The sequence below is a fragment of the Sus scrofa genome, chromosome 14 (genome assembly GCF_000003025.6).
Source record: "Sus scrofa isolate TJ Tabasco breed Duroc chromosome 14, Sscrofa11.1, whole genome shotgun sequence".
NCBI classification, from domain to species: domain Eukaryota; kingdom Metazoa; phylum Chordata; class Mammalia; order Artiodactyla; family Suidae; genus Sus; species Sus scrofa.
In genome coordinates, this window is record NC_010456.5 from 120,556,199 (window position 1) to 120,579,320 (window position 23,122).

Consider the following 23,122-nt stretch of genomic DNA (forward strand, 5'->3'; position numbering starts at 1 on the left):
TTTTTTTTATTTCTGGCCACCCTGCAGCATATGGAGTTCCTAGGCCAGGGATCAGATCTGAGCCATAGTTGTGATCTAAGCCATAGCTGCAGCAATGCCAGATCTTTAACCTACCTTGCTAGCCCAGGGATCGGACTGAGTCCCAGCACTTCCAAGATGCCACTAATCCCACTGAGCCACAGCGGGAGCTCCCCTCAGTCTTAAGACCTGTGAACCAGAGACAAGCTATCTTCACCCCTCCTCTGCCACACACACACACACACAGCCATTGGTGGGACAGGCAGAGATAACTGCTGTAGACATCTCTGTTCAAAAAGAAATTGGGGGTACAGAGGAGTCATTGGTCCATAGCAATTCTGACATTCATCTGGGAAATGCTTAGAAGTTCTCTTGTTGAGGACTCAGTGCTTCTGCTTAGTAGGGATGAGTCTCTCCAGTTCTTGGCTCTGCCCTCTGAGCTTTTGGTTCCACCCTTTGAATTATTCTTCCTTTTCCTGAAAGGTAGCCTGTGTTTGCAGCTGTGTTTTTTGTTTGTTTGTTTTTTCTCACCCTGTATCCTTCTTGTAGAGGTTTGGGAGATCAAAGACCTATTTTCTTTTTTACTCTTTGTTCCCTTAAGCCCAAGCTTATAATATTTCTGTGAATATAGTTTTCTTAAAACCTCTGTGTGTCTCCTGTGAATATTGGGGTTCATTCTGTTGGACAAAACCCATAACCAGTAAAGAACAAAATCAAAGGTATCACTAATTCACATGTTTCTAAGAAACAAATTTATAAGCCTTCTATCTAAAATGCTGAGTTCCAGAATCTCATACTGAGTGAAATGAGCCAGAAAGACAAAGACAAATACCATATGATATCACTTATAACTGGAATCTAATATCCAGCACAAATGAATATCTCCTCAGAAAAGAAAATCATGGACTTGGAGAAGAGACTTGTGGCTGCCTGATGGGAGGGGGAGGGAGTAGGAAGGATCGGGAGCTTGGGCTTATCAGACACAACTTAGAATAGATTTACAAGGAGATCCTGCTGAATAGCATTGAGAACTTTGTCTAGATACTCATGTTGCAACAGAAGAAAGGGTGGGGGGAAAACTGTAATTGTAATGTATACATGTAAGGATAACCTGACCCCCTTGCTGTACAGTGGGAAAATAAAAAAATAAAATAAAATAAATAAAATAAAATGCTGAGTTCCAGCAGCTTAAGGACCCAACTAGTGTCCAGGAGGATGCTGGTTTGATCTTGGCCTCAGTCAGTGGGTTAAAGGATCCAGCATTGTAGTGAGCTGAGACATAGGTTGCAGGGGCTGCTCAGATCCTGTGTTGTAGTGGCTGTGGCATAGGCCAGCATCTGCAGCTCTGATTCAACCCTGGGAACTTCCATGTGCCGCAGGTGCAGACCTAAAAAAATAAAATTAAAGTAAAATAAAATAAAACACTCAGTTCATTTGGGAAAAAAGGAAATCAGGAAAGAAACTAATAAAAGCAAAAAAATTTTTAAATTACTCACTCTGTACCAGGCACCTATTATGTATTGAATACTATTTAATCTTCAGAACAACTCAATCAAAGAAGTATTATTATCCCTAGTTTAACGGTGAATAAAATGCAACTTTGATTTCTTCATAATAGGGCAATGTATAATGCTTCAAGCTTATTTTAAAGTTAGAAATTTCAAAGCAATATTTAGAATTAGATATATCAAGATTTAGAATATCGCTATAACTAAGGCGTAAAATGTTAACAGATCACCTTAATTAGAATAATTGGTCAAAATGATAATGATTTATATGGTCACCTTGGAAATTTCAGGTGCAAGTATTCTTCATTAACTTTGTTTGCATTTTTATTCTATACCATCTTTTAAGAAAAGATTATTCTAACCTTTAGTTTTATATTAATCAAGACACTTAGATACAGGAGAAAGATCTTCCAGAAGAAAATTTAGTTTATTTGTTTTTTCTCCTTTCAACAGGACCAGTGGTATTCTATTTCCAAATGAATACATTTCTTAATGGAGAAATTCTAAGTAAGTTTGTTATGCTCCTAATCCCACTTTAGGAGGGATCTAATTACATAATTGCAGGGTGCCTTGGGAGCAGCAAGTCTATAATCTGTTTTTGTTTTTGCTCCAGTTTTTCTTTCTAGTAATTATTATGAAGTAGAACATCCAGATGTGGATATTTAAAATCTAGCTCTGATACTTGTCAGTATTCTGTTACCTGATTTTTTGGAAGTTAGACATTACTTGCAAATCAGCCTATGTATTTTTTTTCTTTTAGTCTTAACAAAAACAATCACATCAGGTCAGGTTTTTTTTCCATCAAATTGATTCTCTTTTCTGTGACTTAAAAAATCATTCATCTATTGCCACTTCCTACTGAAAGTTCTGATCTTAGATACAGAAGCCTAAATTACTCCTACTTTTGGTTTCTATTATACATGAATATGTATGAATTTAAAGTATACTCTTACCTTATGTGGATCTCATTTCTGAATCGTTCATGTTTTTACAAGTTTATCTTTATTCATACTTTATCAATTACTAAAGTGATATGGGATCACTACCAACATTGACAGAAGATGTATCAATTGCAATGGCGATTCAGAGAAGGCTTCTTCTTCTTTTTTTTTTTGCGGATTTTTTTAGGGCTGCACTTTCTGCATATGGAAGGTTCCAGGCTAGGGGTCGAATCAGAGCTCCAGCTGCCAGGCACAGCCACAGCCACAGCCACAGCCACATAAACTCAGCAATGCCTGATCCTTAATCCACTGAGCGAGTCTGGAGATTGAACCCACATCCTCATGGATATTAGTCGGGTTCAGTACCATTAAGCAGGAACTCCCCAGAGAAGGCTTTTAAAGCCCCCTCTCACTAACTTGAACATTTTGTTTTTCACCTAGTGATTTCCTTTTTAACCACACATTTTGGGACATGTGTTTGATAAGAGAGCTGTCCAAACTATTAATTTTCTAGGGATAGACAAATTTTCAAGTAGGATTTTGTTTGCATTGAAGAACTAAATGACTTTTTAAAAATTTATAACTTTCTATGAAGATTCATTTCTTATTAAAAAAATGAATTTCTCCCACTAGATGATGGACAGGCCTAATTACAGGGAAGGAATTTCTCATTCAAGTGACTGATAAGACTTTTCTAGAGCCTCAGATACCAGTGTTAATAACCTGTGAAATGGATCTTTGCTATCGCTAATTCAATTAAGATGAGGTCAGATTCTTTCCTTAAATCTAGGAAAATAAAAGAAGCTCTAACTTACAATAATTGGACACTAAGCTAGGCACTCTGGGAGACTCTAGAAATGTGAAAGACACAGTCCCAGTCATTGATTATTACAGTAGAACAGAGTAGGGAAAATAAATCGCAATCATGATAGGTAGGTACCCTAAGGGTGTCTAGGCAAATACTAAAAGAATTCAAAGTGGGCTGGGAAGAGAAGCAATTGAGAGAGAGCCCTCCTAACTGTGGTGATTAAAGGAGAGACTTCAAGGAGAAGGTGGCATTTAAGACAGTGTTGAGGAAAGGGTAGAGGAAGAGTAGAAGCCAGCATTCCCATTTGATGAAATATAGTGAACAAGGATAGAAGAGTTCAAGTTGTGATCAGAGCATGCTGAGTGAACCTCTTAGGATAGACCAGAGCATGTGATAGCGTGCAGGATAGATACAGCCAGAAATTGGCCTAATAGATTGGAGAGATCCTGGAGTGCCAGCCTCTTGTGACCTAGTTAGGGGCCAGCCCATTTTCTCATCATTTCCAGTTTTAATCTGTTCATATGAATTTCTTATACATGCATATATGTGTATAGTCCTTGTTTGGGATCTGGACTTAACCACCACTTAATAGCTCTGACATTAGGAAACTCACTTGAGCTTCACTTTCCTTGTTAGTAAAAATGGATCTCATGTGGTGGTTGTGACAGTTGAATGAAATGAGCCTAGTTCATAGTAGGCAACTATTTTTGTGGAAATGTATATGTAGAGTTATATACAGTATTGCTAACTTAAAGCATTTTTATGCTTTTGTGACAATACTTTGAAGATTATAATCATAATTTATTAGACTGTATTTTTAGTTTTGAAGGCCTTAAAGAATCTGTCATCCCAGTGGCACTTTGCCTTCTTCATAGTCACGTACTCATGTATTCAAAGTGTAACAGCTTCCACTACCTCCTCGTCTCTATTGTTCTCAATCTGAGAAGGAAGATGGTTTATGCTGTAAAAGCTTATGTGTTGTTTGATCTGTTAACTTGACTCTTCTCTAGTGGAGACCCTAGGGAATTGTTGGTTTATTCTGACTTCAAAATCCCAGCATGTGATCTTGCTGCCCTACTTATAAGTTAGTTTCTCATTCTTTTTTTTTTTTGGTCTGTTTTTTAGGGCTGCACCTTCGGCATATGAGGTTCCCAGGCTAGAGGTCTAATCTGAGCTACAGCTGCTGGCCACAGCCACAGCAACATGGGATCCGAGCTACACCTGCGACCTACACCACAGCTCACAGCAACACGGAATCCTTAACCCACTGAGAAAGGCCAGGGGTTGAACCTGCCTCCTCATGGATGCTAGTCAGATTTATTTCCACTGAGCCACGACGGGAACTCCCTCATTCTTTGATGGGAAAATTGCTAGCTGAGAGGGCAAGTACTTTGGTGCTCTAGGATCTGCTTTATCTATCATTACAAGGTAATGCTCTAATCTAGCCTAAGAGGTTTATGCATGTTTCTGATCACAGCACACCTGCTGCCTTATTAGTTGTATAGGCATACCTCAGGGATACTGCAGATTCAGTTGCAGACCACTGAAGTAAAACAAACATCGCAGTAAAATGAGTCACAAATTTTTTTGTTTTCCAATAAGTATAAAAGTTATATTTACACTCTACTGTAGTCTATTAAATGCATAATAGCATTATATCTAAGAAAACAATGTACAGGAGTTCCCACGTAGTCACGTAGAAACAAACGTACTAGTATCCATGAGGATGCAAGTTCAGTCCCTGGCCTCGCTCATCTGGCATTGCTGTGAGCTATGGTGTAGATCGAGGACGTGGCTGTGGCCTGGATGCTGCCCTGCTGTGGCTATGGCATAAGCTTGCAGCTGCAGCTCCTATTCAACCCCTAGCCCAGGAACTTCCATGTGCCACACCTGTGGCCCTGGAAAAAAAAAAATAAATAAGAAAACCATGTACAAACTTTGATATTTTAATTTTAAAATAATACTGTTGGAAAAATGGCTCTGATTTGCTTGATACAGGGCTGCCGCAAACCTTCAATTTGTAAAAAAAAATGCAGTATCTGCAAGACACAATAAAGTGCAATAAAATGAGATATACCTGTATCTGGTTTCAGTGATACAACTCATCTCTGATAAATTAGGCAAAGATCTTATGCCCAACCGAAAGTTCAAGATTTTTTTTTTTTGTGTGTGTGTGTGTTTTTGCTATTTCTCGTGCCGCTCCCGCGGCATATGGAGGTTCCCAGGCTAGGGGTCCATTTGGAGCTGTAGCCACCGGCCGAGGCCAGAGCCACAGCAACGCGGGATCCGAGCCGCGTCTGCAACCTACACCACAGCTCACGGCAACGCCGGATCGTTAACCCACTGAGCAAGGGCAGGGACCGAACCCGCAACCTCATGGTTCCTAGTCGGATTCATTAACCACTGCGCCACGACAGGAACTCCAAGTTCAAGATTTAAATCTTTATTCCATTTACTTATTTGCTGTGCAACTGATCAAATCATTGCCTATCTCAGGACTTTGTTGTGAGATTCAAATGAATCATCTGTAAAGGATTATTTTATTAACACCAGATTTTAGTAGGAATATGATTAACTATCATAAAGATAAGCAGAAGTTTTATTCTTTTAATATAATATTTTAATGAAGGCTTAATAAGCCTACTGATAAATTTTACAATCAGCTGAAACAATTTTTTATCATCGGTAAATTTTATACTGTTTTATGACTTAGGTAATTATCTGAACAATAATTCAAAAATATTTGAAACTAACATATGAGTTATGTATTCATGATGAAAATATTAAATCTTTTGGAATTAAATGATCTATATCTGTTTAAGCACAGTCAACTGTAAAACGACTGGGGCTTTTCATTTACATTGAAAATTATTTTCTTCTCCTGTATTGCATATCAGCTATTCACTAGCCTTAAAGGGGAATTCATGTTTTTCTCTTAATTGATTTCAGAAGGGCTTATGCATCCCTCTGTGACACCATGGATCATCTCAAAGCTTTAGGATGGTACTTACCATATTATGGATAAATGGAAATGAAAAATGCATTCTTGCTAATGAAAAAAAACATGTGACCTGAGTCCTTAACCTCTAACATTTACTAGCTCTGTGACCTTGAACAGATTTTTCAACCTTTCTTATTTAGCTTTCTCATTCCACACAGCAGAAATTTCTCATCAGTATCATAAATAGTGTGATTCTCTTGGGCAACTAGTTGGATTTTTTTTTTCTTAAAGCCATTGTAAATCAGCATACTGAATGATTGTCTTGATTCATGTTTGCTGCTGGAGACTTTAGATAAAATTTGGCCCATTTCTGGCAAATGATACAGTTTTATAGTGTGTGCTTTGTGTCTTAATCTCATTCCTGGCTCTATCTAACCTCTTTATGCATATTTTCTCCTTAGCTTGATTTTTCTTATATTTATTTTTGTGTCATTTTAATCTACGGAATCTGCCTTAAATTCTTCTTGGAGGAACATAAAGTATAGCATTTAATAAAATAAAAATTGTTATACATAAAGAGCTATTGTTATACATAAAATAGGTATCAATTTTTAAAAGCCGAATCAAAGAATATTGGTTATTGCTTCTTTGAACTGAGGAAACTTTAAATAGCTTTTGGTTTTGAAGAGAAGATAAAGTTTCAGAAGAGCACACTGGCCCATTGCCAGGCGTCTAGAAGTTTTCTATAGTCTTTATAAAGATAAATGAGTAAATCTGGAAGCTTCTTTTCCTTTTAGCCTTAAACATGGTAAAACACTCCTGTTACTCATCAGTATCAAGGTGTCCATCCAACTTATATTAGCTCACAACCAATTTATGTTCACAGAGTCTTAGAAATGTATTAATGGAGTTTTCTGAAACATGTTTTTGTAGAGCATATTTCATACGATAGTTTCTTTGGTTGAAATCACATTTAAATGAACTAGAGGGAGTTCCTGTTGTGGTTCAGTGGTAACGAACCTAACTAGTATCCATGAGGACATGGGTTCGATCCCTGGCCTCACTCAGTGGGTTAAGGATCCAGTGTTGCTATGAGTTGTGGTGTAGGTTGCAGCTGTTGCTCCAATTTGACCCCTACCCTGGGAATTTAACGTGTGCCATGGGTGAGGCCCTAAAAAGACAAAATAGAATAAAAGAACTAGATAAAGTCAATGGAATTAGAGGTTTAGAATTTTTTAAATTAGCAAAGAATTTACATTTAACAAGCCTTGAATTTGTAAAAGGAAAACTATATTTAACTGGTATAAACTGTTCCATAAACTCAGAATTCAAATAGTAACAACTAGTATTTTTTAAATTAATCATTGAAACATCCATCTGCTATATAAGCAAAAAGGACAGTATCTTCCTCTTGGAACTTCTACTTTCCCCTAAATTGTCCCAAGAACTTCAAGTGGCTTAACATAGTCTAAGAAGGTTCATCAGTGGTACACATGTGTCTGAGTCTACAAATGGGTCACACCAAAGTCTGTTCAGTCCACCACTGCCACTGCCCTGTCCCTCCCTGCCATGTAGTGGTGGCGTTGAAAACCTTCTCCAACAGAAGATGCAGGTTCACTGTTGACCCAGATGCCTGGGCAGGTCACCAAGATGCATCAGGGAAGAATACACCTCCCTCCCTGCCTGTGCTGAGCTCGGTTAAGGTGTTCCATGGTGCCCATGGTTGAGCTCCCAAAATTACAACTATTAGCATTCAGCTCTTTGAGTTCACATCACAGATGCCTTTCAGTTGTTGCTCTCAGAGCAACACAAGTATTAGTCAGGACTAGCCCTAATACTTACTACCACCTCATAGCCTCAGAACCACATTTCCCTTTTTCACCATGGGCTTCTATGCTATTTCTTAAAATTTATATAAAGTTCTTCATTCTGAAAACCTCTGAGGTATTCAGCCATCCTCTAAGCAAGATCTTATTCCCAGCCTAACGAGGAAGGCTACTGTCAGTGACTCGAAGGAGAGTCACCCTTCTGTGGAGGATTTCTCAGTGGTCTCCATAGTATTTATGCCACCTCTCTTGAAGGTAATGAGTCCAAAGCAGTTTTCTACCTTCTCCCTCTTAGGTGAAGTGGGAACAAACTGAATTTAATTTCTGGCAGGGCATTCTGCTACACATGTAACCAATCTTAAATGGAAGGGCAAGATCTAGATAATTTATACTGCAAGAACTTTCAAGTTTAAAATGAATGAGTACAAACATGAGCAAGAGAATAAATGATGCATTTAATAAAATAAGTGTTGGTTGGGTGTGATAGAAATATAAAACCAGTTATTTCAACGAATGTGAAGGATTGGGAGATGTTTCAAATGATAAATCATACTAGCAACTCAAGGGTTATTGGAATAGAAATTTTTCTCTTAATCTTCGGGTTTTTTTTAATATTAAATACTGTTTCTACCACACACACACACACACACAAAGAAAAAAGCAGAGCTTCAGAACAGGAACATATAGTACCCAAAGTTGGGGGGCAGGGGAGTTTTCTTCAACACAGTGTTGTAAAAAGGGAGTAATCAGCTCTCAGCTCTTTATAGACTTGCTTTCAGAATTTATAGGGGTGAGGAATTACCATAGAAATCATAACATGGAAGCCGTGATTTACTGTGTCTTAGTGAAGATTTTTGCTGTGAGTCACTGTAGTCATGCCCTGTTCAGATAAGGACTCTATCCTAACCTGGATAATGAGGCTGCCCGGCAACAAATGGCTTTCTTTTTACATCAGTCTACACTTTGGTGCTCTGGTTGCATATTAACAGAGTTACTTTTGTCTATACCTGTCTATTGTAGATGTTATAATAGTTCATTTTCTTTGAGAGTGAGAATACCTAGTGATTTTTTCCTCCCCTGAAAGCAAGCTTGCTTCTTCTTCCAATGTTTTAATTTTGTTATTTTGTGTTCTACATTTGCTTAAAATAGTGTAGATGAAAGCTATCCAAAAGAGAGATGGGGGAATTCCCATCATGGCTCAGTGGTTAATGAATCCATCTAGGAACCATGAGGTTGCGGGTTTGATCCCTAGCCTCGCTCAGTGGGTTAAGGATCCGGCATTGCCATGAGCTGTTGTGTACAGATGCAGCTGAGATCCCGCGTTGCTGTGGCTGTGGTGTATGGCTGTGGTGTATGCCGGTGGCTACAGCTCCGATTTGAACCCTAGCCTGGGAACCTCCACATGCCTCGGGTGCAGCCCTAGAAAAGACAAGAGAAACAAACAAACAAACAAAAACAAGAGAGATGGGGGAATGATTGATTATGTCAGAGCAAGTTATGTTTGGGTCAGTCTGGTCCAAGTGAGATGCATGTGCTCAGTGATTATTTTTGTGTATTACAGGCCTTTCGGGAAGACCTGGAATGCCTAATTCAGGAACAGATGAAGAAAGGCCACAATCCAACTGGATTACTAGCATTACAACAGATTGCAGATTACATCATGGCCAATTCTTTTTCGGGCTTTACTTCACCTCCCCTCAGTACGTCAGTTTTGTAAATTTTAAAAATTGTAATTTTATATTTTCTTTGAACACTGTACATCTCTAGCAGCACACTCTGCTTTAGTTCAGTCCTTAAGTTTATAACATCTAATACTTAGAGTAACGTAGTATTAGGATTTGTTACTTTTTCATACCAACCAGACATTTACTAGACTTTGTGTGAATTACAAAATAGTCATAAAATGTAGTCCCTGCCCCAGATAAATGCATATTTGAGTTGAGAAAACATACAATGCGTGCATGAAAGATTAAAACTGCAAGATAACAGTAGAGGAAAAAATTATAAAGCAGGTCATAAGAAACTGTCTAATGACTTTTGCTAAACCATCTTATCATGAACTCAACATTGGAATTTATTATTGGCTAAAGTGAACTAAGAGAACTTTATGGAAGAAGAGAGACCTGAACTAACCAGGATGGAGCAGTTAGAACTTGGTGTAAAAGAGTTGCAGACATTTTATTCATTCAGCATTTCTTTAATGAGAGCACCAACTTGGAGAAATGAACACTGCAAGGATACCAAGAATCATAGGGTGTTAAGTTCAAGCACTTTACACCTCAGTGAGATATGCACAGAAGTCACTGCTGTACCAAGCAGGTATCCAGAGTCCCAGACCAACAGGGACTTTCCTTTTCCTTCTCTTTCTTCCTTTGTTATTTCTTTTTTTTTCTTTTGGTTAAAGATTTACAAGTAGTTTAGTGAATTCAAGTACTTCCCCATCAGAGGAATGGCATGAAAAGAGACATGATGGTGGGAACGTGCAAGGTGAGGGTAGAACCCAAGTGGATCCCTGTGTTGACACATACATATACTGGTTAAAGGGTCTTTGAAAGAGGCCCAATGTGAGTTATAAGTGCTTAAACTAGAGAAGTGGTGTGGATACAAGAAGGAAGAGATCAGTGAGAAGGGCATAGCCAAGGAAGAGTAGAGAAGACTTAGCAACAGGTTTGAATGTGGTGATGGTGGGGCTGGTGAATGCATGGTAGGAAGAATGATGAGTTCCAAAATCACTCACTCTTCCAGCTTGCAAGAAACATTCTATCAAAAGAAACAGAAAAATTGAAAGATTGAGCTAGTTTGGTTCACTTTTTCTATAATATTGAGCATCTGTCATGTATCATGCACCCTAACAAGAGTGCATAAGGGATAAAGGATACAAGATCCATGGTAGTGCCACACAGGCCTGGAGAAGAATTCTAGGATAGAGGTAGTAAATAGTGTCTAAGAGAATGAAGACTGAGAAAAGTTGGACTTAGGAATTGGGTCATTAGAGATTAAGCAATTGGGTCATTAGAGATCAATAGAGATTAAGACTAGTTCTTGTTGCTTGGCAGAAACCAGACTGCTGTTTGAATGCTTTCTTAAATGGTTTTTATTTGAATAAAGTCAAAAGAGATATTAGAAAGGTAGCTTTCTGTTGAGATCTTTTCATCATAAAATTAGCAATAGCTTCAGTGTTAATAATGCTTTCATGGAGTTCCCTTAGTGGCTCAGCAGTAAAGAACCTGACTAGTATCCATGAGGACATCAATTCAATCCCTGGCCTCGCTCAGTGGGTTAAAGATCCGGTGTTGCTGTGAGCTGTGGTGTAGGTTGCAGATGTGGCTTGGATCCTGCCTGTCTGTGGTTGTGGCTGAGGCCAGCAGCTTCAGCTCCGATTCAACCCCTAGCCTGGGAAGGAGCTTTTATTTGCGGGGCGGGGGGTGGGGGTGCAGCCCTAAAAAGACCAAAAAAAAAAAAAAGCTCTCACCATTGAGAGCATGTGACTTAACTCTCTAACATCACTCCCTAACAAGTACTTGATGAAACAGCAAGATGGTAGCTGATATGTTCTTTTACTCTCAGTGTACTTCTTTGAAGGATAATAAGCTAAAGAAACATTGTATGAGCTGATAAATTTCAGACCATCATTTACAGTCTGGGACACTCCCAGACTCAGGCTTCTTCCTGGCAACTAATTTTCAGGTAAGGAATTATTTGACCTGAATCTCTCTCCACAATTTTTCCTCTTTTAGGTCTCGGCATGGTCACACCTATCAATGACCTTCCTGGGGCAGATACATCCTCATACGTGAAGGGAGAAAAGCTTACTCGTTGTAAACTTGCCAGCCTGTACAGACTTGCAGACTTGTTTGGATGGGCCCACCTGGCAAATACATATATCTCAGTGAGTCCTTCAGCTTTCACTTCCTCTTTTTTTTTTTTTTTTTTTTTTTTTTTTTTTTTTAAATCCCAACTTGAAAGCAACTGTATTGTCCTCACCTTTTCTCAGAAGTGCAGTTTTTGGACCTTATCCTCTGAGCCTGGCATGCTGGACCTCATCCTGATTTAAACCTTATATTTAAGAGAGAGGCTGCAGTTACCCCAACTTTTTTCTCCATTTACTATCTGTGTTGTTCCTCTAATTCAGACCAGTTGTAGAACTTATCCAGGAAGAAATCCTCAGGCAGAGTTTTCCCTCTTTGTGTTAATGATATCTGAGAGACAGTGATATTTTTAAAATGCTTTAAAAAGCAATTGGAGCAGGGAAAATAGAGGGGGTCAGGAAGTTTCCTCCCTGGTCTTTATTTTTGAAAGATATTTTTCCCATTCATCATCATCTTGTTTTCATGTTGCCACACTTGAAACAAGATAATATTTGGAGACAAAAAAGTATGAAAATATTGTGTGATGAAAATGGCACAGATGTGAAGTATAATCTTCCTACAATTTTTCAGCCCTTCCTTCCTCCCGGCTGTTCCTTAGTTTGCCCTTCCATCTCTACCTTAATTCCTTCTTAGGAAAAGATTCTGTTTTCTTTCTTTTGCTCATTTGCCCTTAATTTGCATATTTAAATCAAGATTATAGTCATTACCACCTTGGGTTGAATTATATTGGCATTCATTTCTCTTGAAGATAGCTGACCCTAAACAACCTTAAAACCCCCAGAGTGACACTTTAGGTAAGTCCAGTGTATGAGGAACTAATGTCAGGATATTTTTAGCAAGTGCTTGAGGGTTTGAGGGAAAAAAACTTTTCAAAGAAAGTTTCATGTTGTACACCTTTAAGTTCTGCTTTGTTTTCTCCCCCCAGATCTCTTACAGTTATTTGTTGTAAATATATTCCTAGTCATGTTTACACAGCAAAATATGAACACCTCATAGTAATTCCATATTTTTTTCTCTTTCTCCCAGGTAAGAATAAGTAAGGAGCAAGACCACATAATAATAATTCCCAGAGGTCTGTCATTTTCTGAAGCCACAGCCTCCAATTTGGTACAGTTTTCGTTCCTGTATTATTTTTTCTGTGCTTCCTTGTGCTTTTCTGACAGTTTTTATCTTTTAGTACAGGACAGAATAAGAAAAGGTATAGATGGAAAAGCATTTACTAGTTAACAGGAATAAATTGGAAAGTTAACATTGTGGTTTTTTTTTTTAAATAAAAGCTTTAGGGTTCAAGAAAAACAGGGTAGTTGAAGAGCCTAGTAAATGAATTGGTCTAATCAGCTAACCTATTCATGTTTTAAAGAGAATATTTTGATTTTTTTTTCACCCCGTACTCCCTGTAATTTGTGTGAAAAAACAAAAACCACACATACACACACACAGAGACTATACATTTTATAGATAGATTTAAACAAAGTTCATTTGGTGTGAGACTAGCATCCAACATTCTAGCATTTTGTTTTCCATAATTGTACTCTTAGCCATTGTCGTTAGCCTCTAGAACAGTAGGAACTACATTAGTTCTAGTGCTGCAGTGTTAATTACAAGTGGATGTTTTCCAGCCATTTCAGTAAATGATGGACTTGTCCAGACCTTCAGTGAAGAGCTTAAGTTATTTAGTTTCTTGAAATGGCACTTCTTGGTAAATACTAAGTTTTGTTGCAGACTGTTTTTGTAATTAAAATTTTCTGGGAACAAAGCCACACCCATTCTTTTGTAGCGGGAGAGTTGAGTAGTTGCAATAGAGGCCTACAAAATCTAAAATATTTGCTATCTGGCTTTTGACCAAAAAAGTTTGCCATGTCCTGGTTTAGCTTGCAGAACACAAGAAACTTTAAGCATGTGTACCAATTAACTATGTCTTTGTGATTTTTCCAGGTGAAAGTCAATATCATAGGAGAAGTAGTGGATCAGGGAAGTACTAATTTAAAAATTGACCATACAGGATTCAGTCCCCATGCTGCAATCTACTCAACACGTCCTGATGTTAAGTGCGTGATACACGTCCATACCCTTGCAACAGCAGCTGTAAGTCACTGAAGGGACAGTGACCCTGGGAAGTGTATATTTTCATGTCTTTCCTTTCCTGATGCTTTACACTTTGCCATTTGAAATCATTTTCAGAGTATTAATGCTCTGCATATCCAGAAAGTAAAAAGTCCCTTTGGACTAAATGCTACAGTTCTAGGAAACAACTAGAGAGATAACATTTGCATTTTTGAACTAAACAGTTTAATAATTGGGTCATTTAGTTCTTTGGAGCAAAGCCTATTTCATGATATCCAGTACAACATGTAAATTGTGTAGTATCCCCAAGTTCTTTTTTTTTTTTTCTTGAAGAAGCAAAGAGCTAACAGAGGTAGCTGGAGTGGTAAACACAGCCTGAGCTGACTGAAGAATACAGTTCCTATGAAAGTGTAATTAGTAACTAAATGTGTGTTATCTTGGCCTGAACCTAATCAAATAGGTATCCTCCATGAAGTGTGGGATCCTTCCAATTTCTCAAGAGTCCCTGATCCTGGGAGATGTCGCCTATTATGACTACCAAGGGTCACTCGATGAACAAGAGGAGAGAATTCAACTGCAGAAAGTTCTGGGACCAAGTTGTAAGGTATGTAGTAGAGTTTTCTAACTAAGGAGCTATTTTTGTTGCTGTTACTGTTGATGAAAGCAGTGTAAGCTATGCCAGTTATTTAAAGTGATTGCTTTGGGATTCTATTTTAGGTGCTGGTACTCAGAAATCATGGTGTGGTAGCCCTTGGGGAAACAGTTGAGGAGGCTTTTCATTATATTTTTAATGTGCAGATAGCCTGTGAGATTCAGGTAAGAAAAACCCTTTACTCCCCTCTTTTTTTTTTTTTTTTTTTGCTTTGTTATTTGTTGAGTTGGGTATTGTGTTTACTTATTTCCAGAGTCCTATCAGTTGATGGCTTTTGTTTTGTCTTTTAAGAGAAGTTCTGTTTCCCTTGAGTTTAGGGTCAACTCAGGTATCTCTTGAGTTAAAAACAGGAGGAAGGAAATTAAAATTCACATACAGACACACAGCAAATCTAAGTGCCTCATAAACATAATTTTCATCATAATCCTATTTTTAAGATATATAGTTGCACAATTTGTCTGTTTTTACCCTCTAGTGATGTGGTGCTAATTAAGAAACAAAGGTGACTGCCGGTTATCAAAGATCAGATATGTTGCGGCCATTTTCCTGAAAGTGTTAGGGCAGGGCCAGAAGTTTTATGAACTCATGAGCTGTCCAGGGATTCATCAGCCTCAACTTCAATATTATAATGGATTTGATATTTATTAACCACTTTTTCCCCCAGAGAAGCCGAATGTGTTTAATGCACAGATTCTCTGTCTCTCTCTCTCTTTTTTTTTTTTTTTTTTGTCTTTTGTGCTTTTAGGGCCACACCTGCAGCATATGGAGGTTCCCAAGCCAGGAGGTCTAATTGGAGCTGTTGCTGCCAGCCTACGCCAGAGCCACAGCAACGCCAGATCAGAGCCGCGTCTGCGACCTACACCACAGCTCACGGCAATGCCAGATCCTTAACCCACTAAGCGAGGCCAGGAATTGAACCCTCAACCTCATGGTTCCTAGTCGGATTTGTTTCTGTTGCGCCACAATGGGAACTCCTGCACAGATTCTCTGGAAGCAAATGATAGTAATCTGAATTTATTGGAATGGCCACCAAAAAGGAGGGAAAAACTTTCTCTACCAACTTTAGCTTGTCTTAACAACCAACATTTTTTTTCTTTAATAGTCACTCCTCAAATGAAGCTATGAAAAGCTTAGTTAAATTAGCAAGCTGACTTCTGCCTAAATATCTTTAGATTCACAGTATAGTGCTTATATTCCTTTAAAATTATAACTTTCAGCAAACATATTAATGGATTGCTATGGGTAAACTGCAAGGAAAGAACTTTAAAATTTGGCAAGAGAATTCCATTTCTTGAACCATATTAAAAGGTATGGCTTTAAATGTGTTTTCCATCAGGGAGGATCAGAGTCCTGGAAGGTATAGGTAGATGGAAACAATACTTCAAGCTGCCTGCTTTCATAAGTGTATTTCTTTGTTGGTAGCCTAAATAACTATTACAGATATTTGATGAATTGAACTTATGCCCTTTTTTTTGACCACGCCTATGGCATATGGACATTCCCGGGCCAGGAATTGAACCCATGCCACAGCAGTGAAAATGCCAGATCCTTAACCTACTATACCACAAGAGAGCTCCAAACTTGTGCCTTTTTAAAAAAAATACTCATTCTAGTCTCTGTTCCCTAATTTGCCATTGATTACAGGTGCAGGCATTGGCAGGAGCAGGTGGTGTAGACAATCTACTTGTATTGGATCTTCAGAAATACAAAGCTTTCACTCACAGTGTAGCAGCATCTGGAGGAGGAGGAGTGAATATGGGTTCCCATCAAAAATGGAAGATTGGCGAGCTTGAGTTTGAAGGGCTGATGAGGACTCTGGACAATTTGGTAGGTGGAAAATTGAGCATAAACTTGGATTTCATGTTTTCAGATTCAAGAGCAGATGTTCCATCTCCATTTGATTTTGGAGCATGCTCCTTACTCCTCTGGGAGCATAGTTAGACCGTAGGAAGGAATTCAGTATATTTTAAGAATCATACAGTGAAACATGCAAATGTCATCCTAGATTTTACCCTCTTCCACTAAAAGTCAGGAGGCAGATTGCCTTCAGACCCAGGAACAAAGACGTAAATGAGCACTGAGATTTGGCCTCCAGAAAACCAGTTTATATCTAGAAAAATGTTTCTGGTCAGCAGTTTTGGAATTACTTTCTCAGGAACAACTGTATGAGTGGAAACCACTTTGTCAGCTCAGATAAATTTTAACCCGATCTTGAAATTTGCTTGATTTCCACTCTAGTGTTTATGTGGAGGTGGAGTTTGGAAGGATTTCTTCTTTGTTAACAAATAAAGTAAAGGAGTCTTGTTGAATCATTTGCTTGAAGAATAGACCCTAAATAATCTGTTTGGTATAAGATTGATTTCTTCAAATGTGGTTTTTCCCCCTCTCCTAGGGATATAGAACAGGCTATGCTTATAGGCATCCTCTCATTCGAGAAAAGCCTAGGCACAAGAGTGATGTGGAAATCCCAGCAACTGTGACTGCCTTTTCCTTCGAAGATGATACAGTGCCACTCTCTCCTCTCAAGTACATGGCGCAGAGGCAGCAGCGTGAAAAAACAAGATGGCTGAACTCCCCAAATACCTACATGAAAGTGAATGTGCCTGAGGAGTCCCGGAATGGGGAAACCAGTCCCAGGACCAAAATCACAGTATGCCCCCATTTTATGTAGTCTGCCTTCACTAAATATCTTGCCTAGTTACTGATGAATTGAATGTTCTGTGTTGGAAATACTGGGAAAGTAGAATATCATGTTAACAGTAACATCATTCTAAATGATCAGGTAACCTTTGTGCAAGGCACTTTGGCCTAAGTGCTGTTCATGAATTCTCTCATTTACTTCTCCTAATACAGAGAGGATGCTATGTTTCTCCTCCACTTTATAGATGAGAAAACTGAAGCACAGAGGGATTTGCTAATCATTTGTGACTGGCAGAGTCAGGATTTGGATGCAGGCAATCTGACCCTGGAGCCTGGTTTTACCCATTACCTGATACTGCTTTGTAGTTTATATTATACCCATGAATCAGAACTATAAAAGTTATCAACACCTAATGGTGCCAAATTTTGTCAGTATAAGGGTAGTGCATAGCTATCCTTAGGCAAGAACTGATAAATAAAGAAATGAGTTATCTTTTTTGATGTTTTGCTTCAGATTTGGTTTAATTTTGGAGTGCATATCACCAAACATTTCCTAGGTACTCAAAATTAGTTCATCCTATCAAATAAATCAGTAATGTTCAACACGGAAATGCATAGGCATCAAAGTGTTTTTCCCCTAGTCTATATGATTTCTTATCTTCTAGTAAAAGAGCATGTTTCCCAAAATTAATTTTGTCAACAGAGACTAACAGCCAGCCATCATTAATCTCGATGAATATTAGCTTTCTTTAAGGGGTATAAAGTTAGGTAAGTGAGAATAATTGTATAAGGCTCTCCCATCTCGGTGGTGCCATTATAGTATAAATTATTACCAGATTATCCCCTTTATAAAATGCTTGTCAGGCCCATTCTGAGAGCTAAAAATAAAAAATGAAGTCTGGAAATCTAAATCTTAAGAGATTTTTTGAGTCCTTTTTGGTGACTTCTTAGCCATCATCATTTGATGAAACTTCAATGCAGATGACAACTATGAATATGAGTTAATGTGAGATCAAGCTTTATGTCTACCCTTGAAAATTTTCACCAATGTATTCAAAATTCCAGAAGAAGAAAATTTAAATAGCAGCATAATTTAGTATTCGTGTGAATACTAACATTTGTTTTTAAGTGAATGCTGACTCTAATTATTATGACATATAGAGTAATTGATCACTAAAAACTACTTAGTGAAATTCTTTAAAATATCGTCAGTGTATGGAGTTCCCATCGTGGTGCAGTGGTTAACAAATCCGACTAGGAACCATGAGGTTGCAGGTTCGATCCCTGGCCTTACTCAGTGGGTTGAGGATCTGGCGTTGCCGTGAGCTGTGGCATAGGTCGCAGACAAGGCTCGGATCCCGCGTTGCTGTGGCTCTGGTGTAGGCCGGTGCCTACAGCTCCTATTCGACCCCTAGCCTGGGAACCTCCATATGCTGCAGGAGCGGCACCAAAAAAGGCAAAAAGACAAAAAAAAAAAAAAAAAAAAAAAAATCGTCAGTGTCTACCCCTTTTCTCTTTAAGTCAGTAAACATTTGTTAAGAACCTACCATATTTCTTTAACACAAAGCTTCATTCTAGAAAATTTTTGATTCTTTAGTGGATGAAAGCGGAGGACTCTTCCAAAGTTAGTAGTGGAACACCTATCAAAATTGAAGATCCAAATCAGTTTGTTCCTTTAAACACAAACCCGAACGAGGTACTAGAAAAGAGGAATAAGGTAAGATATGGCCTTCTGTGTCTGGAGGAGGCATTTTTATGCTGTTCTGTGTTTAAATCACTAGTGATTAAATCTAATCATGCCCAGCTAAGGGTTTGAATACAGAAGAATTTGAGATTTAATTCTGTATAACTTTAGCCTGTATTGAATACTTCCAGTTCTGTGCTAGTTACTGGTGAGCAGGCTATACGGGGAAGACGTAGTAGACATTTCTGCTGTGTTAGTGAAAAATGTGTGTAAAACAGTAGAAAATCACATCAAGAAAAGTAGAAGGGAGTAATGTGAATTGTTAGGATGGTAAAAGAGGGCTTTATGGAGATGGAGTTAAAGAGGCCCTTACCCCGGGTTGGTCAAATTGTAAGCCAAAGGTCACCTGCAGAGTTGTCTCCAAGATCTTCTTGTTACTGTTTTATAAATTCAGATTCGTGAGCAAAATCGGTATGACTTGAAAACAGCAGGACCACAGTCTCAGTTGCTTGCCGGAATTGTTGTGGACAAGCCTCCTTCTGTAAGTCTGTGAAGCACTATGATTTTTGTTTTGACATTAACTTCTTTGCTTTTTAAATATGAATATTTGTTTTTACTGAAGTTAATATTAGCACAAGTTAAAAAGTGAAGTAATACACCAGATTTAAAATGTCACCTTTAATTCCCAATTTCTAGGGACAAGGACTTTCTTTCTAGCGTTTACCTTTGTTTCTAAAGAGCATCTTTATTCTGCTTTTTCTTAGTTTATCAGTTTTAGACTTCAACTGTATTTCACTGAGTCTATATCATCAACTGTAAGAAGTACCATCTTTTTATGTATCACTAAAAGAGAAAAAAATTCCCGACAATTATAGTTGTAAGAAACCAATTATAAGATGCTTCCCAATTTCAGAGATCAGGAAATGTGGGGGGGGGGGAATTGCATTGTAGAAGTAATCAAAGACAATAGTGACTTCTTTCATGGATGATGAGGATTTAGCCTGTTTACACAAGGCTTCCCTTTTTCATTCTCCCAGTAAGGTTGTATCACTATGTTTTGTCTCCTCAGCTTTCAGTGTTTATATTTTTAAACATTTACTGCTGAGCCCAGGTAATATCCCATGAGGACCTTTCCTTTTTTATACAACTTTTCTCCCTCTGGAGAAAAAGGCGCCACTTTTTTTCATTGGCTTAGTATTTGGGGTACATTGGCTTGGTTCTTCCCAAACTTTTCTTGATATTATTTTCCATAGGGTCAAAGGTAACAGGTAATCTCTCAGTTCCATCCTTCTGTCATTCTGGTCCAGATCTGGACCAACAGCTCTGCTTCTCACCTATATAGTGCCCCGTTTCCTGCGTCGTATGTCTTCCACTTTCTTGATTTACTCCTTTATTATTGAGCACATCCACTGATAGCTTTCTGGAAAAGGATACGTAGGAAAGTAAGTCTAAAAACCTGTGTTCTACCTCCAAATGTGCATGTAATGGGTACAGAATTCTAAGTTACAAATAATATGAAAAGCATCACCATATTATCCCCCAGTGCCACATTATTGTTAAGTAGGAAAGTATTATGATTCACACACTTTGTGTAGGACTCTTTTTTCCTTTTATTTTATTTTATTTTTTTGTCTTTTTGCCTTTTCTAGGGCCGCTTCCCACGGAACATGGAGGTTCCCAGGCTAGGGGTCTAATCAGAGCTGTAGCCACTGGCCTACGCCAGAGGCACAGCAACGCGGAATCCGAGCCACGTCTGCAACCTACACCACAGCTCACGGCAATGCCAGACCCTTAACCCACTGAGCAAGGCCAGGGATCGAACCCGCAACCTCATGGTTCCTAGTTGGATTCATTAACCACTGCGCCACAACAGCAACTCCAGTCTTTTTTTTTCTTTTAGACCTTTTCTACATTCCTGCTTTTCTGAAATTTTGTGATGATGTACTTTGTAAATTTCTTTTTAGTCTTTGTTTTTAGGGTGTAGTAACTCTTCACTCGGCAAAGTTATGTCCTTCACTTCTGGGAATTTTTTTAAAAGTGTTTCTTCAATAAGTTGTCTTTCTTCAATTTCTTTCTTTTCTGTTGGGATATATATACTGTTGGTTGGATCTCTTTGACTGAGCTTCTGATTTTTTTCTTTCCTACCTTCCATCTCTTTGTCTTTTTAGTCCTGCTTTCTGGGAAATATGCTTGGTTTTATTTTCCGAGCCTTCTATTTAATTTTCTATTTTGATACTTTTTTTTTTTTTTTAATTTTTAAGACTTATTCCTTGAATGTTCCTTTAAAAAAAAAAAAAAAAAAGATCCTGGTCTTTCTGGATACTATTATTTTTTCTTATCGCTCTAAAAAATCAATTTTAAATTTTCTTTATTGTCTGTTTCTTCTGAGTTCTGGTCTCCTCTATGACAGAAACCTTCCTTAATAGCATCTGGAAATTCATGATAGCCTGTCTGTATTTAAGAATGAGACACTGGAGTTCCTGTCGTGGCTCAGTGGTTAGCGAACCCCACAAGCATCCATGAGGATGTAGGTTCAATTGCTGACCTCACTCAGTGGGTCAAGGATCTGGCATCGCCATGGGCTATGGTGTAGGTCACAGATGAGGCTCAGATCCCATGTTGCTGTGGCTCTGGTATAGGCCGGCAGCTACAACTCCAATTCAACCCCTAGACTGGAAACCTCCATATGCCGAGGGTGTGGCCCTAAAAGACAACAACAACAACAACAAAAAAGAATGACACACTGAAAACCAGGCAGAAGCTCTGGGTGTGCGCAGAGCTTGGGAACTGGAGAGCTCCATTGTAGGGTGACTGGCTGTGGACCAGGTTGTTTCTCTAAGAAATCCCCAAGTGTTAGTGTTTGTAGTTCTTTTATCTGGGGCCATTTAATTTAGCCAGAGAATTTTCTAGTCTCCTGCCAGTCTCCCCTCATCATTCTGGGAGCCCTCAGCTGTGTTTTAGGTACCCTAATCTAGGCCTCTGACCATCCACAGCGATGAGAGGGAGGTAAATGCTCGGCTGTGTGAAACAGAAAGGGGATCTGAGAATCTATCTGTTTCTTATTCAGACTTTTAACTTTTTTAACTTGTCCCCCTTTGCAGCTTTTCTTCACTGCCACCTTCTGTGATATCTGGGCCTCACCGGACCTCTGCAGGGCAAATGAGCTTGCTTCTCCTTTGCGCCCTTCTGCGCAGGACTAAGGCTTCAACTTTCCCAGCTCTGCCACCCACTCTTCCACCTCCTTCCCATCTTCCAACAATGTGTTACTATTTCTCATCCTCTTTTGTCTCCTCTTCCACTCTTTTGTCCTTGAAAGTATATACTATTTTTGTTGCTGTAACTTTACTATCATTTTAGTGAGGTTTGGGGAGGAATTTTTTAAAATGCACAGGTTCAGTCTGCCAGGTTTAACCGAAAATCTCGATTTCTTTCTTAGAACAAATAGGTACAAGTTTATTTTCATAGCAAATTTAAACTTCTTTTGGCACAGTTTCATTTTTCTAAGCCTTTTGACAAAGGCTTTTTGAAATTCTTGGTTTTTAAGATGTTTCTTAGTTTATGAAGCTTTCTAGAACTTGACTTATTTTTTTTCAGTTATTAAAATTGACCTATGCAGATTTATCTAGGAAACATCACTGGCAGTTAGAGTCTATTGAATCACTAGTCGAAAAGCACTAATCCGATAGGAGTATTTTAAACAAAGCGTGTTGCCTTATCATTTCTTGTGATTGTTATGAGGTGGGGTGTCAGACATCGTGTATACATTTATGTGTGTGTGCATGAAGTTGTGTGTGTATGTATATATATCTGTGTGTGTAAAATATATAAAGATAGAGATGTAAGTAAAGCTCTTAGTAACGTCGTTGTTTTCCTGTGCAAGACCATGCAGTTTGAAGATGATGATCATGCCCCCCCGGCCCCTCCCAACCCCTTCAGTCATCTCACAGAAGGAGAACTTGAAGAGTATAAGAAGACAATCGAGCGTAAACAGCAAGGCCTGGAAGGTTAGTTCATTTTGAGATTAAGCCCAGGATAACCACACTGCTAACAACAGAGCCCCTTGAGTTGGATAATGGAAGATAGTTTGTGGGGTTTTTTTAATGTTCCCTTTGCACTCAGTGGTTCTTTGTCCTCTTTCTCAGTCCTTACTTGGGTATAGATAGGACTGAAA

The 23,122-nt window shown here is 38.6% G+C and overlaps 1 protein-coding gene across 12 annotated transcripts in view; it reads left to right on the forward strand.

The window, feature by feature from the left end:
- The window catches only part of ADD3 (adducin 3), a 132,305-nt gene that overhangs the window by 104,778 nt on the left and 4,405 nt on the right, over window positions 1–23,122 (forward strand). For 11 of the 12 annotated variants that reach the window (XM_001924738.5, XM_021073191.1, XM_013983720.2 and 8 more), the window contains 11 exons: window positions 9,604–9,742; window positions 11,780–11,931; window positions 12,938–13,018; window positions 13,847–13,996; window positions 14,436–14,579; window positions 14,693–14,791; window positions 16,272–16,454; window positions 17,020–17,277; window positions 18,865–18,984; window positions 19,406–19,492; window positions 22,832–22,955. In XM_001924738.5, coding sequence (XP_001924773.1) covers window positions 9,604–9,742; window positions 11,780–11,931; window positions 12,938–13,018; window positions 13,847–13,996; window positions 14,436–14,579; window positions 14,693–14,791; window positions 16,272–16,454; window positions 17,020–17,277; window positions 18,865–18,984; window positions 19,406–19,492; window positions 22,832–22,955 — 1,537 coding nt within the window. Of the gene's footprint in view, window positions 1–2,012; window positions 2,034–9,603; window positions 9,743–11,779; window positions 11,932–12,937; window positions 13,019–13,846; window positions 13,997–14,435; window positions 14,580–14,692; window positions 14,792–16,271; window positions 16,455–17,019; window positions 17,278–18,864; window positions 18,985–19,405; window positions 19,493–22,831; window positions 22,956–23,122 lie in introns of those variants that run through there. The other variant, XM_021073196.1, reaches the window with a different exon arrangement.